The following is a 14,086-nucleotide window of genomic DNA, read 5'->3' as shown; positions in this document are numbered from 1 at the left end:
CTTGTGGTGCTAAATACGCTCTCTTCAGATGACACGGATAACAAAACACACAAGAAAACCAAAAGGTCAATGTTTACAGTCCACAATCGATTTTAATTAATCAATTAAAGCAAGATCAACATTTAAAGCATGGGTATTTTCCCCTTCATTTGGTGGTTGGTACAGAAGAACGCAGGGTGTTACAAATCCCGCGTCGGAACAGTACACGCAAGCTGTAATGCACATCCGTTTTCTTTTTTTGGTATATTAAATATAATCTCTTTTACCGAAACAAAAATATATATATAGGTTAATAAGAATAAGAGCCCGCCCTCCTTCCCCTCAGTAAAGTACCAGCGTCAAAACGAGACATTCAGAACTGTTGGCGAGTGATAACAATAATCATGTCAATAACAACACTACAACTATAACGCATAGCTACAACTCCAGTCACTTTTTGTGTGTGTGTTTTTTTTTTTTCTTGCAACAGTCATCAAGCAATATTTAATATAAAAATATAATACATGACCTTCAGGAGTCTACCAAGAACAAGAGCATCAGCTTGCCTCAGTTAAAGCTAGGAACAGGAACAGATTATGTATTTATCTACCTCCATTAAAACAGACAATTAATCACATATTGAGAGACTGGATGTTCTGGCTTTTACAAACCAGTCTGTCAAATCAGTGCATAAGAACTTAATTGCAGACTAACTAGCAATTACAGCCAATTAAAAAATAAATAAAACTGTAGCTGTAGCTCTGATTTCATGCACTGTGCTAAAGGTTTGTTTTGTTTTTTGTTTCTAGGGCTTCAAAACCAATACGGCAGCAGAATTATGGCAAATTAGCGCATCTTGTTAATTCTATACTGACACAGCACTGAGGAAAAAAAATTAATTTGCACTTGTATCTAAAATACCCTTCAACATGTGGTTCAGCCCATGAAGCATTTATTTGCTGTCCAGATTCACAGGAACAGTTTTCAAAACATGTAACGTTTTACTGCACATCACAATACATAATCAATAATCTGTTCAGCTTTTTCCAAACACTAATACAAAGCTTACGATAGCAGACAAAAATAAAGTGTTTTACTTACTCTTTTAATATTATATGTATTTGTAAGCACATTGAACGATCAAGTCTCTCCTAGCGAGCCTGTGATCCCCTGACAGGGATCTCCCCTTGTGGAATGTCTTGAAGAACAATGTATGTATATCTATAAATATGTGTAGATATATTCTCTAGGCACTCGGTTTTTCTTCAAGATCCTGTGGGAGCCCGTAGGACACGTGACCCTCGCTCTCTGGTAACAGTGCAGCCAAACAAATGTGCTGTGGGCTGATAAACACCGGTGAGGTCCTTCCAGATGTTGGAGAGGACAGTCCTGCGGAGAGAAGAAGTCGGTCAGGGTGGAGTGAGTGAGGGCTGACGGCAGAGTTAAATGGCGCCGTGTCAAGCCAAGCAGGCACTGTCTGTCCCTTCCCTCCCTATGTCTGCGGGTCTCGTGCCGCCCCTTAGTGCTGTGTCTGTCCTGCGCTGATCTACGCACCTGTTAGAATTCCCCAGTCGCTGGCCGGCCGGGCGATCACATGACGGAGCACACCCCCGTCTGCAGGGGAGGGTTTTGGTCACTCATGCTCTTCACCGGGATGATCAGCGTAGGAGACACATACCTGCAAGACACGGTGTCGGACAGAACATTAATCTGCTGCCCTTGGAGGAGACACTGGGTGTTGGTGGAGACAGGGAGACCTCTTGGTTCGAGGAAGAGCCAAGACTAAAGGGACCGTGAGGACTAGGGGAGGGAGTTATGGAAGGAGGAAGGGCTGGCAGATGGAGCTGAACAGAGGGCGACGAGGAGGTTCAACCAGGAGAATGGGCAGACAGGGACGTACGCTTTCTTGGCGGCGCCGTTTAAGTTGGCCGGCTCGGACAGGAAGTGGATCCCGTGGGGAGATTCGCCGTGGGTGGTGCGCGGGCCGTGGTAGTGGCTCTTGGCTTCGTTCAGGTTGTCGGGCACGGGCAGGGAGCAGGGGTGCTCCACGTTGCCGTTGGGCTCCTGCAGAGCGTGCCTCTTGGGGGAGCCGGGCATAGATGAGCCCATGACCGTGATCGCAGGGACCGGCTTGTTGATCACCTCAGAGTGGGTGAGCTGGAGCTTCTTCATGTGGTTGATGACCGCTGTGGCGTTGAAGGCTTGCTGCAAACAGCACAGAAGGAAAATATCCATCAACCTATGAGGTCACATTACATCTCTTATACTTATATAATGGAGGGCTTCATTGACTCTGAGCACACTGAGCTTTTTACTGTGTTGATTTAAGACCAGGATGTTGTCCAGTACAGTGTTAGCGGGTCAGGGAGCTCGGTCAGACTCACCCTCCACTTGGACTTGGCAAAGTTCTTCTGGATCTGCTCGCTCACCGAGTGGTAGATGTCGTGGGTGCGCGCCGTCTTCCCCACGATCCTGCCAGGAGAAGCAGAGACAGTGTGGTCAGATCGAGAGATGGGAGATGGGTCTGAATCACTTCCTTCTCAGATACTGATGAAGAATCTGTCCTATTTGACCCTACTTACCAAGGGTGTCTCAGAGCCTTCTCAGTAGTGTAGCGAGTCTTGGGGTTCTTCTGCATCATGTTACGAATGAAATCCTTTGCTGTAGAAATAATAAAATCATATTAAAATACATACATACATAAATAAAAACAAAGAACATACATTCAAGTATTTAATGAGTACAGATAACAATCGAAGACATACCTGAATCAGAAATGTCGTCCCAGAACGGAGAGTCGAACTCATACTCGGCCTTCATGATTTTGGCGAAGAGTTTGGACTCGGTCTCCTCATAGAAGGGGGGGTATCCACACAGCCTGGAAGAGCACAGAGACAGACAGCTTCATTTCAACAGCCCAGACAGAAGCCTGGCTCTGATACACACAACACACACAGCAACCCTGGCTTCTGGAGGAACCTAGTCCAGTTTTCTCAGGTATTGAATCGGATCTAAAAATTGCAAGTTATACATGAAGAAACACATCAATGTATCTATGTATGTAACATGTATGTATGAAGACCTATAGAAAAGCTACTATTTTGCACAAGGGGGCGCTGTAACTCCATCCTACCAAATGATGGAATAAACTCAAGGATTAAAGCTAGGCAGAGATTAAGGCTGCAAGGCCAAAGATGAAAAGGTGTCAGGACGGAGGCACCCATTCGAAGACGGATATTGACATGACAGCCCTGACACAGAGAGGGGAGAGAGGGAGCTGGGGGGCCGATCATACTCACAGGATGTAGGTTATGACCCCAATTGACCAGCAGTCCACCGCCTTACTGTAGGGCTTCTGGGCCAAGACTTCTGGAGCTGCGGGGAGAGAAATGACCCGGTCACTAAGACAAGAACACTGCTTTCCCAACGTCACACACAGGTAACACAAGCACACTAATTGACTTATCCGAAAGACACTCCTCCGGGTTTTTCTGCTTTAGATGACCTGCTATATGTGGACTTGTAATGGCGTTTTATAGCTGTATCGTAACTCTTCTTGTTTGTCCTAAATCTGTGAGAGGACTCTGTGACACTGTGCTGTGAAGGGCGCCACAGCAAGTAAAAATCCGTCGATTGATGCATGAGATGACAGAAATAATAATTGTGCTCGCCCATCATTGCACCGGAGCTTGAAACACCATCCGCACCTGCTCTGGCGTTTATTAGCGATAGCGACAGACAGACTAGACACAGAGCCGCCTCCTCTTCCTCCGCCCTTCTGTCCCCTCCCAGACCGGCCCTGTGTGCTCACCCACATATCCTGGAGTCCCGCAGGCAGTGGCCATGACACCGTTGTCCTCGATCTTGGAGAGGCCGAAGTCGCTGATCATGATTTTTGAGTTCTCGTCCTGGCTGTAGTACAGCAGGTTCTCTGGCTGCAGAGTGAAAACACAGAGGTCAGAGGTCAGAGGAGGAGCAGACGCCCAACCCCAAAGGGTTCATGGTTGCTTGAAGATGTGAATGTGTATAATATAAATGTAGAGATGTCCTGAGTAGAGGAGTCACAGGTAAGCAGCCAGGGCTCATACCTTCAGGTCTCTGTGGACGATGCTGTTGTTGTGCAGGTAGCTGACCGCGTCCAGCACCTGCCGAATTACCAGACTGGCGTCCTTCTCGGTGTAAACCCCACGGTCCAGAATCCGGTCAAACAGCTCCCCTCCAGACACCCTGAGGAGAGAGGGCCCATCAGCACGCCACCCTGACCGGAGCATTTCTGAATGTGCAGCTACAATATGTGTGCCAGTTGCCCCCAATACGAAAAACATGCATTTCAGATTGATTTTCTATCTTCTTCTGTTTCCCATGCTGAGATCACCTTAATCATTATCAGCCCATCCACTTTGTTTTCTCATTTAAACCTTAATTTGTCAAGCACTTCTCCCCTAGAGTTGTAACACTGAAAATCATTGCGCCATCTTTTCATACTCACAGCTGCATGACCAGGTAGTAATGGGTTCTGCTCTCGTAAAAGTCTTCCAGGGCCACAACGTTGTCATGTTTGATCCTGTGAAGAACAAGAATAAGCAGCTCATGAGGTTCAGGATGAAGACATGGATCACAGCTTTTGGCTCAACATCTCTAAAAGGCCCTGCAGCACTCTTACATGGCTCTCCAGAATGGAAAGTACCCCACATTCACCGATGATCAGCTAGGTTGAGAAACCAGGTCCACAGCCTTACCTCCTCAACACTGCAATCTCATTCTCCAGGTTGTTGTCACGAAGATCTGGCACCTTCTTGACGCACTTCAAAGCAAAGAGCTTGCCAGTCTTCCTTTCCTTCACCAGGAACACCTCGGAGAAGGCCCCCCTAGGAGAGACAAACAGACAGGTCAGACCCCCACGACCAGATCAGTCACAAGTTGAGTGAAAGCTTGGCCGTACACAACCTTGCAGCAGGGCGTTAGGTGGGCAGGGCTTTCCAATCCTGCTCCTGCAGCCTCACTGCCCTACTGGTTACAAGTCAATTATTAGTTCCATTAAGTAATTGATAGCTTGATTGTAAAGCTAGCAGGACAGTGGGTCCCCAGGACAGGGGTGGGGAACTTTGAGACAACCCAGCATTATATATCAGGATAAACTGAAAACACTGTGGATGGCTTCCATTTTAGTTGGCACAGACTGCATGGGAAATCCAGACCCATTAATACACTGATAGCTAAGCCCCATTTCATTTACTTAAGAACATAAGAACATAATGGGCCTGGGCAAATGGACATTACTGGAATGACATGAACGGCACATAGTATGTGGAGTATGTAGAGCTATAGAGTTAAACAAAATGGAATCAGAGATGGGTCTGGAAAAGTTTTAAAATGGACGCGACTCTGCCACACTAAGCGGTCATCGCAAACTGCGCTCCACCTTATTAGCTGGTCATACACCAAAAATAACCAGAAAGCATCTTGCTGGGGTGTCGTCTCGGGTTGATCAGCGCCTGGGCTTACAGGGAAGGGCTTATATATGATGTGCTCTAGGTCTATATTGAGACTTGAGGCCTGTGGATTAGAGGCCTAATCCCTTACGTAATGGAAACTATCCATCTCTCAAAAGGTGAGGGACGCACACACAAGTGGCCAAGGTAGCCCAGTTCTGCCCTAGCTTCTCCAGAAAGGGGTCGGGGTCCAGACAGGGGAATCAGTAAAGACCACCACATCCTGCTTGTTAGCAAAACACCGAAACTGTTAACCATCACCGAAATGCAAAGTTGTATTCGCAGGAGGAAGAGAAACACATGGCACTTCACATGATGCACTGTCACCCTCCCCTCCTCCGAGTCTCATTTCCTGACACTGTGACGCATAGCCGCTTTTCAAACACCGAAGCGCAGTGATTCCGGGGCTGTTTAATTGGACGATCCCTGCCCACAGAGCACCGAGAGAGAGAGAGAGTGTTGTACAGCGCGTTCATCAGTTGAGAGAAACAAGTGCACAGACTCCTGGGTACCGTCGGCAGCAGCTGGTGCTTCCTCACACCCAGGCACTTGACAACTCGAGAGCTGACATCCTGTGGAATAACAAGTGGTGTACGTGATTTTGTTTTCCCAAATGGTGCAATAATTCCCCGCGCGATTCCTTATGGATTCAGCCTGTTTTCAGCCCTTGAAACCCTAGACACACACACACACCTTCCTTGTACATTAATCCTGCCACTGGACTTTCTTCTCCACTAGGTTCTCCATTAGCTTGAAAACGTTGTATATATGAACTCTGTGTTGTGTTGCTCACCCCAGACTGCACCTCCTCAGCCACACTGCCAGCAAGAGCATATATGGTGCATTAAAATCAAGGTTACCTGTTGAATGCCATCGCACAGTAATAACCATGGAAACTGCTGCAGCGAGGCCATCACAAAGGAAAGCAAGACGTCCCTCAAGCCCTTTAGAGAATCTCATTCAACCCCTTGTCACTGTCAGATTTGTATCACACTCATCTGTACTCGTATCGAGTCCCCGCCCCTATAGTGTCCGATTCCCCAAATTCAGACTCAGACTGAAACCTCAGTCCTTCATCATCTGGGGGTGGGGGTGGCTGTGTGTCTGAGGTAAAGATTGTTCCAGACTCCCTCAACTGTTCATAAAGACATTTGTGTGGGCAGATTATTTCAAGTTAATTCTCTCCTAAACTAATTTTCCATTTCATCTGGGGCTCGTCCTGTGTTTGTTTGTTTATGAAGAGAGCAGTGTCCCAGAGGTCTTATTTACTATTCAAACACAGCATTACACATCAGCAGCGGCCCTGTGCCAGTGTGGTTCAGCGTCTGTCGCCGCTGTGTTCTGGGATCCAGCATTGACAAGCCCCTGGGTCTCCCCGTTTAAAAACAGACTGTGCATGCACTCCCCTCATTCCCACGGCATGAATATTGTGACAAAGAGGAGAACAGAAATGAGCTGGAGATCTGCAGACCTTTATAAAGCGGTGTGCATTTATAGCAATCTACGAGAGAGGTTATAAACAGCATTTGATTACTTAAAGAAGGCAGTGTGTTTTAGCAGATACAGATAGGTCCATATATATTTGGACATTGACACAGTTGTCATCAATTTGGCTCTGTATGCCACCACAATGGATTTGAAAGGAAACAAGATGTTCTTTAAGTGTAGACTTTCATCTTTATTTGGTGAACGGTGTAGGAATTACACCCATTTTTATATGTGGTCCCCCAATTTTAGGGGCTCAAATTATTTGGACAAACCAACACAATCATGAATTAAATTGTGAATTTCAATACTTGTTTGTAAATCCTTTGCAGTCAATGACTGCCTGAAGTCTGGAACCCATAGACATCAGCAGATGCTGGGTTTATTCCCTAGTGATGCTCTGCCAGGCCTGCACTGCAGCTGTCTTTAGTTCCTTCTTGTTCTTTGGGCGTTTTGAATTCAGTTTTGCCTTCAGCAAGTGAAATGCTGCTCAGTTGGATTCAGGTCAGGTGATTGACTTGCCATTGCAGAACATTCCACTTTTTCGCCTTAAAAAAAGTCTTGGGTTGCTTTCGCAGTATGCTTCAGGTCATTGTCCACCTTTACTGTGAAGTGCCGTCCAATGAGTTTTGAAGCATTTGGCTGAATCTGAATAGATAATTTAGTCCTAAACACTTCAGAATTCATCCTACTGCTTGTCAGCAGTCACATCATCAATAAATACAAGGGAACCAGTTCCCTTGTCAGCCATACATGCCTACATCATAACATGCTTCACAGATGAGGTGGTATGCTTCGGATCATGAGCAGTTCCTTCCCTTCTCCATACTCTTCTCTTCCCATCATTCTGGTACAAGTTGATCTTTGTCTCATCTGTCCATAGAATGTTGTTCCAGAACTGTACAGGGTTCCTTAGATGTTTTTTTGGCAAACTCTAATCTGGTCTTCCTGTTTTTGGGGCTTACCAATGGTTTACATCTTGTGGTAAACCCTCTGTATTTACTCTGGTGAAGTCTTCTCTTGATTGTTGACTTTGACATAGATACGCCTACCTCATGGAGGGTGTTCTTGATCTGACCAGCTGTTGTGAATTCTTCTGTCATCCACCACAGTTGTTGTGCGTGGTCTTCTGGGCCTTTTGGTGTTCCTGAGCTCACCAGTGTATGAATGTACCGAATAGTTGATATAGTAGCCACACCTAATGTTTTTGCTATCTCTCTGATTGGTTTGTTTTGATTTCGAAGGCAAAACTGAAGGCAAAACACCCCAAGAACAAGCAGGAACTAAAGACAGCTGCAGTGCAGGCCTGGCAGAGCAACACCAGGGAAGAAACCCAGCATCTGGTGATGTCTATGGGTTCAGACTTCAGGCAGTCATTAACTGCAAAGGATTTGCAACCAAGTATTGAAACTCACAATTTAATTCATGATTATGTTAGTCTGTCCAATTGCTTTTGAGCCCCTAAACTTGGGGGGACCACATATAAAAATGGGTGGAATTCCTATGTTCACATTAAAGATGAAAGTCTACACTTAAAGCACACCTTGATTGTTTCCTTTCAAATCCATTGTGGTGGCATACAGAGACAAAATAATGACACTTATGTCACTGTCCAAATATTTATGGACCTAACAGTATATTGAATGCAAGTTCATTTTGGTTTCGGTAGCTGTGTAAATAGCGCAGTCCCATCCCTGAGCATCCTCGCCCACACTAGCTCTCCGCTGGCTTGCCTTGTTGTGGGCTGTGTCCGAGAACTGGCACAGTGCCGCTCAAGGGGATAAATGCCTCGTGGAGCTGCACTGCCTGAAAAGCTTTAAAGTCTTACTAATCCAAGATGTTGGCCGGTGTATTTAGACAGTCACATGTAATCCGCATGGTCCAGCAACCCTCGATGACAGCCACAGGGAGAAGAAACTATGTTAGCCTCGGGGCAAGTGACTGGTGTGGCAGAGTGCGCATTAAACACCTGATATAACCCCCCCACTACACACACCCTCTGTGCATTTTATGTTAGTACACATTGTCATCAGCACTACTGCCCTAAAATATATTATATAATGGAAGACAAGTGCAAATTCAAAGTGCCTGGTTCATCTTAAACCCTGTTGCAGAATAATAAGGGATCATTCCATGTTTATAATTATTTCTCATAAGCCTGTTATGAGCATCTGCAGGCTGTAATTATCAAACTTAGCCTCATGTATCATCCATCCCTAATGCATCTTTAAGAAGACGACCTCATCAACAGGCAGATTATTGAAGACACAGAAGTGTGACTACAGACATCATGCGCCTTTTAAGATCTCAATTGTGGCCTCTTTTGTCTGAAGGTTAACAATTCAGCTGGCACATTAATTACTTGATGATATTTCTTTCACACTATGTCTAGCAAATGGCACATGAAGATCCAAATTGTTTTTATTCAGGTATGTTTTTCAGATAGATTAAACATTTTTGGTCTGGGCTGTAGTAGGAGAAGTCAAACTCCAAACTTGTCATTCTTGTTCTAAACAAAAACACCTCTAGATAAAAAGATCACTTTTTATCCCTGTTCCAGCCCAACATGCATCTGAAGACTCAATTCCTAGAGGGCATGTATGTAGCCTTATCTTAGAAGTCAAAATCATTGTCAGTTTGCTTCTCTAGAGGTTAAGGATTTCACAAAGCACACTCACAGTGCACAGCTTAAGATCAGGGGTCTCACACTCAGCTGCCAGGGGCTGCAGGGGCTTCAGGTTTTCATTCCAGCCGGAGCACTGAATTACTTAACTGAAGACAATCTGAAATGTCTTAATTTTTAACTATTCTTTCGACTCAAGATGCACCACCTGTCACATGATCTGCAGTTTGGAGAGAAGTACCGATCCAGTCAAGCCAGAAGACACCACAGCCCTCCAGGAACTGAGTCTGAGACCCCCGCTGTAGAGCTTTAATTAACCTTTTATCTGCCTGCTTAACCCATCAAGGGAGGCGTCACTAAAACAGATAGGAAATCGATCTGGGCCAGGCACTATCGGCTTGAGACTTTAAGCCACTCCAGGTTTCAGACAATCCGGGAGGTTAGGGATTAAGCCCGTGTCTCCAGACCCTTTTCCCCAGGCGCTGTAAAAGTAGGTCTTACATAAACCCAGTAATTGAATCGGGTCTGTGTTAATGAGCAAAGTGGCTCTGGTTCCGTACAGTTAAAGTTCCACTCCAGATAGCGTGCGGAAGTGAGAACAGCTCCCACGATTCCCAGCGTCTCGTCTGTCCCCCGAGTGCGAGGCGTCCGAGACAAGATGACGGGTGGTGGGGGAGGGAGGGATTTAGGAAATTATGTCTGTACTTACGACCCCAGCACCTCCATGATCTCAAAGACATCCTGGATGTTGTCCGTGCTTTTCTTCCAGGTGTTTCCGTCCTTTCCTTCTTTGCGACCCATTGTTTCTCGAGCTTCCACAGGGATTTCTGCTAAAGGAAATATCAGATTTTAGGAGCCATACTTCTTTTGTTATTGATTTCAATGGTTAACTTTGTCCTAATCCCACCCCCAGGTAATCATTACAAGACACCAGTTTTTAAGTCATGTAACTCAGCCTTACTCAAACTTAACGTATTCATTCCTTTCCTTTGCTATAATGTTATAATTGTATAACTCCATATTTTTCCACGTATCACACTTTATTCAGTTGTGACAATATTTCACACTATTTGCAGAACATCTATTTGTTATTATGTGTTTGTCATTGTTGGTGTTTGAATAGTGTTGATCACACTTATAACCACGGCCCCGTAGCAGACTGTGACTTTCCGCTATTAAGTGCATCTGAAAAGAAAGGAGGTGAAGGTTGTCCTGTCGTCTTAATCACCTGTACAGACAGCTCTAAGCAGTGCAGTCCAGACAAATGACATTGTGTGGCGGACAGCCTCCCTCCACACTCCCCCCCCGCCTCGTAGTAATATCCTGGGAGACGCTGGCAAACTAATCTGTCGGACTTCTGCTGCAGGGCTGATTTGTATGTAATTGGGCCACCTGATTGATCGGTTTGCGATTGATGAATCCCACAGAGCTCGTGTGAGGAGAAATTATCTGTGCCAAGGAGCTCTCGTGAACATGAGGGACGGGCGAGGATCTCAGAGACACTGAGAGAGAAAATGATCCAGGGAGAGAGTCACACAGAGAGAAATGTATCCTTAAAAACGTGTGATAGCACAGTATCACAATATTGCCGATATCAACCTAGCTTGAGAACAAGAACAAGGATTATTATATTCTCAAACCAGCATTCTCATTCCCCTTGTCTGAGGACAATACCAAAGCTTAACCAGTTGTGATCTGTTTCGTACTAGTCTACCTTACATAAAAGGTTGCTGCTACTCATTATAAATGGCCCGCTGTAGTTAAGCTCAATGGGCTGTTGTTGACAGCAAGATCTCGACAGGGCACAGAAAGTGGGCTAGTCCCCCTGCAAGCATCGCATCTTTCGTGCGTGCAAAGTTAGTTATATAAGGGATTAGCTTTCATTTGATCTCTAGACCTGGAAGATTGGGCGCTAAATGCAAACCTTGGACGACATCCCTCACTAGGTTAAAACTCACAATCCCCAAATCCAGCTTTGACTGGTGCCAGAAAGGTCAGGATAACGCGTTGTTTTCTATCGTATTCATGTGTTTGGGTTATTAAATGACGGCCGAAGATGGACGTGCTTGACCTTTTTGGCTCGACTATCGGATGGTTTGCGATAAAATGTAGGAATATTTAATAAGCTGTTGTCTGCACACATTAAGCGTCAACACTGCGATTTAATTCCTGGATAATTTCTTGGAAGAGATAGCATGAATTAGGTTACCCAAGGATGACATCACATATGATCCTAAACGATTTACACATCGAGAAGTACAATTCAAGAGAGTTCTGGATTTACCACACCTGGAAATATCCTCACGTTGTTTTTTGGTTGGGTTTTTTCACTATGGCACCAAAGTCATAATATAAAACATCAAAACGCCTTTGGTTATAAACACCTTAATCTGTCTCAGCACTACAGGGACCTGAAAACAACCAATATTTCCCATCGATGCACCGTTTGCGCAAAAGGACCGTCTCTGAGCTATGGATGGACCATAGTTGATCACTTTGCCCAAAATTAGAATATAGCATGCTCCTCGCACTATAGACTATCCCTTTCAGCAGACTTTCCCAAACATTACTTAACAAAGAACAATAAAGACAAATAATAATCCTGGCATCATGTTAAAACGCACAGCCACACAATACTGCAAATGCGAAGAATTAACTTCATATGTAGCCTAATAAACAGAAGCAAAGAACACCGTTATCACACTTAGCACTACAATAACAATAATCACAATAATCACAATCATAATACCGGTATCAGTGCCCATGCTGCTAGTCCCACCACTTCTGGGTTGCTTTTGATCACGTCTCTCGCTGCTGAATTAATGCCCCTCGTACATTGCTGACGGGTGAATTAATAATCCTGCTCTTCTCAAATCATATCCGAGCTGTCACCCATCACACGGATAAGCGCAACTCAGCAAAGCGTCGTGTGGCTAATTCACATGGCTGTCCATGTCAATCCACATGCTCTGTGTCCACAACTATTATCAATGCATAATAAATTACGCAAGTGCTTATACTCCTAATTCAGATTTTATTAGCCTACAGACCACACCGACGCACCTGCCATTCATAGTCTCCCCCCCTAAAAATACATAGTGTAATAGTGTAGACTGTCACAATAGTTATTGAAAAAGTCAACCTATATTTATTTGTATGTATAGCCTACGTTAAAATATATAAAAACAAAAGTTTAAAGAGCTTTTAAACTACAACGTGCGCTGAATGCAACGCTAAAGTGTAGAACCAGCCATTTTCGTATGATGGAATGAAGGAATGCATGTATGAATTGGCAGACGCCCTTATCCAGACAGGCTTACACAGCATTACAAAAGTGCCCCAATACAAATCAATACAAAAATCAATTTTACCATTACCAGAGCATAATGTTTTATTCCACCGTTACGTGTCACTGTTAAATGAAGAAGTGTACACCTGAGAATAGCGCTGCCAATAACTCCGCATTGCATTGTACACGCTTCTGGTGCCTGCACTGTGTGATCTCACCAAGACGCACCTGTATCCTATGGCCTGATGGCACAATCAAGCGCTGCTTTCGTTGCAATGCAATGATAACCAGTTTCTATAATAGTGGGATACAATATTACTACCAAGGAACACACGTACAAATAAATATATATTACCTTTCCAATAGACGGGCGGCTACCAAGGACTGCGCACCGAGACTTTCCTCTGAGTTTCTCCCTGAACTCACCTGGAGACAAGTGCGCAAATCCTCGCTGCTCCGACTCTCCTGCTCTTGCTGTCTGCGGTCTGGCAGGATTACTATCGCGGGCAGCTCACAAATAGCCTGTACTGGCGGGATTAAAGAGGAGGTGCAGCGCAGGGTGCTCATTTGCATAGCATTTTACATAACGGAAAACACACTAATTGAGCTGTAATTGCCAGGGCATGAAACCTAACAAGATTTTGCACAGCCCAGTCGACACCAGCAAACATGACATTGCAATGTGGCGGGTTCACTAGCAAAGAGTTTTACATTTCTTGCATTCACTCCATCTATTTTTGTAATACAGTCCATGCGGTGGACATGCACACCTCAAATGTGCATTAGTGTAGCATATTCTGGAAACAATAAGTAATACAGGTTTGCTGATATAATGGATGCATATGCAGAATGGATAAAGGAATGGTATAAATTGTAAATATGAAACGTTTTATTTATACATGTTTATGTATGTATACACAAATGCAATGCTGCAGGCAAATACTTTCTAATTCCCAGAGTATAAATAATAGAAGTAATAATATTTAATTATTATTATTATTATTATTATTATTATTATTATTATTATTATTATTATTATTTAATACAGATTTAGACTCCTGTTGCATTTCGCGGTTATTGTATTGGAAACGTTTCTACTACAGCAAGAGAATTAAAAGTATAAGGGCTGCTATTTTGATTGACACGACATAGGGCTCGCCGCAATCAAGACCCCCCGCCAGTCCTGAGTGACGGAATTGTACCCCATCGCGGTTTCAT

The 14,086-nt window shown here is 44.5% G+C and overlaps 1 protein-coding gene across 4 annotated transcripts; it reads right to left on the bottom strand.

The window, feature by feature from the left end:
* Window positions 1–66: 66 nt before the first annotated feature.
* camk1ga (calcium/calmodulin-dependent protein kinase IGa) lies at window positions 67–13,366 on the bottom strand. 4 transcript variants are annotated; one of them, XM_066703372.1, is made up of 13 exons: window positions 13,224–13,366; window positions 10,289–10,409; window positions 4,719–4,847; window positions 4,469–4,543; window positions 4,068–4,206; window positions 3,791–3,914; window positions 3,279–3,354; window positions 2,745–2,857; window positions 2,562–2,640; window positions 2,364–2,451; window positions 1,880–2,184; window positions 1,534–1,657; window positions 67–1,368 (listed from the first exon to the last, which is right to left on the bottom strand). In XM_066703372.1, the coding sequence occupies exons 2-12, from the start codon at window positions 10,378–10,380 to the stop codon at window positions 1,570–1,572; spliced, it is 1,308 nt and encodes a 435-aa protein (XP_066559469.1). In that variant the 5' UTR covers window positions 10,381–10,409; window positions 13,224–13,366; the 3' UTR covers window positions 67–1,368; window positions 1,534–1,569. The 4 variants fall into 4 exon arrangements, with proteins under 4 accessions (XP_066559469.1, XP_066559468.1, XP_066559472.1 ...); XM_066703371.1 differs by having other exon boundaries at window positions 10,289–10,406; XM_066703375.1 differs by having other exon boundaries at window positions 10,289–10,406; window positions 13,295–13,354.
* Between the last annotated feature and the right edge of the window lie 720 nt (window positions 13,367–14,086).

This window comes from Amia ocellicauda, chromosome 5, assembly GCF_036373705.1.
Source record: "Amia ocellicauda isolate fAmiCal2 chromosome 5, fAmiCal2.hap1, whole genome shotgun sequence".
Lineage (NCBI taxonomy): Eukaryota > Metazoa > Chordata > Actinopteri > Amiiformes > Amiidae > Amia > Amia ocellicauda.
Note: the sequence above shows the minus strand (reverse complement) of the source record. Positions and strands in the feature narration are given on the sequence as shown.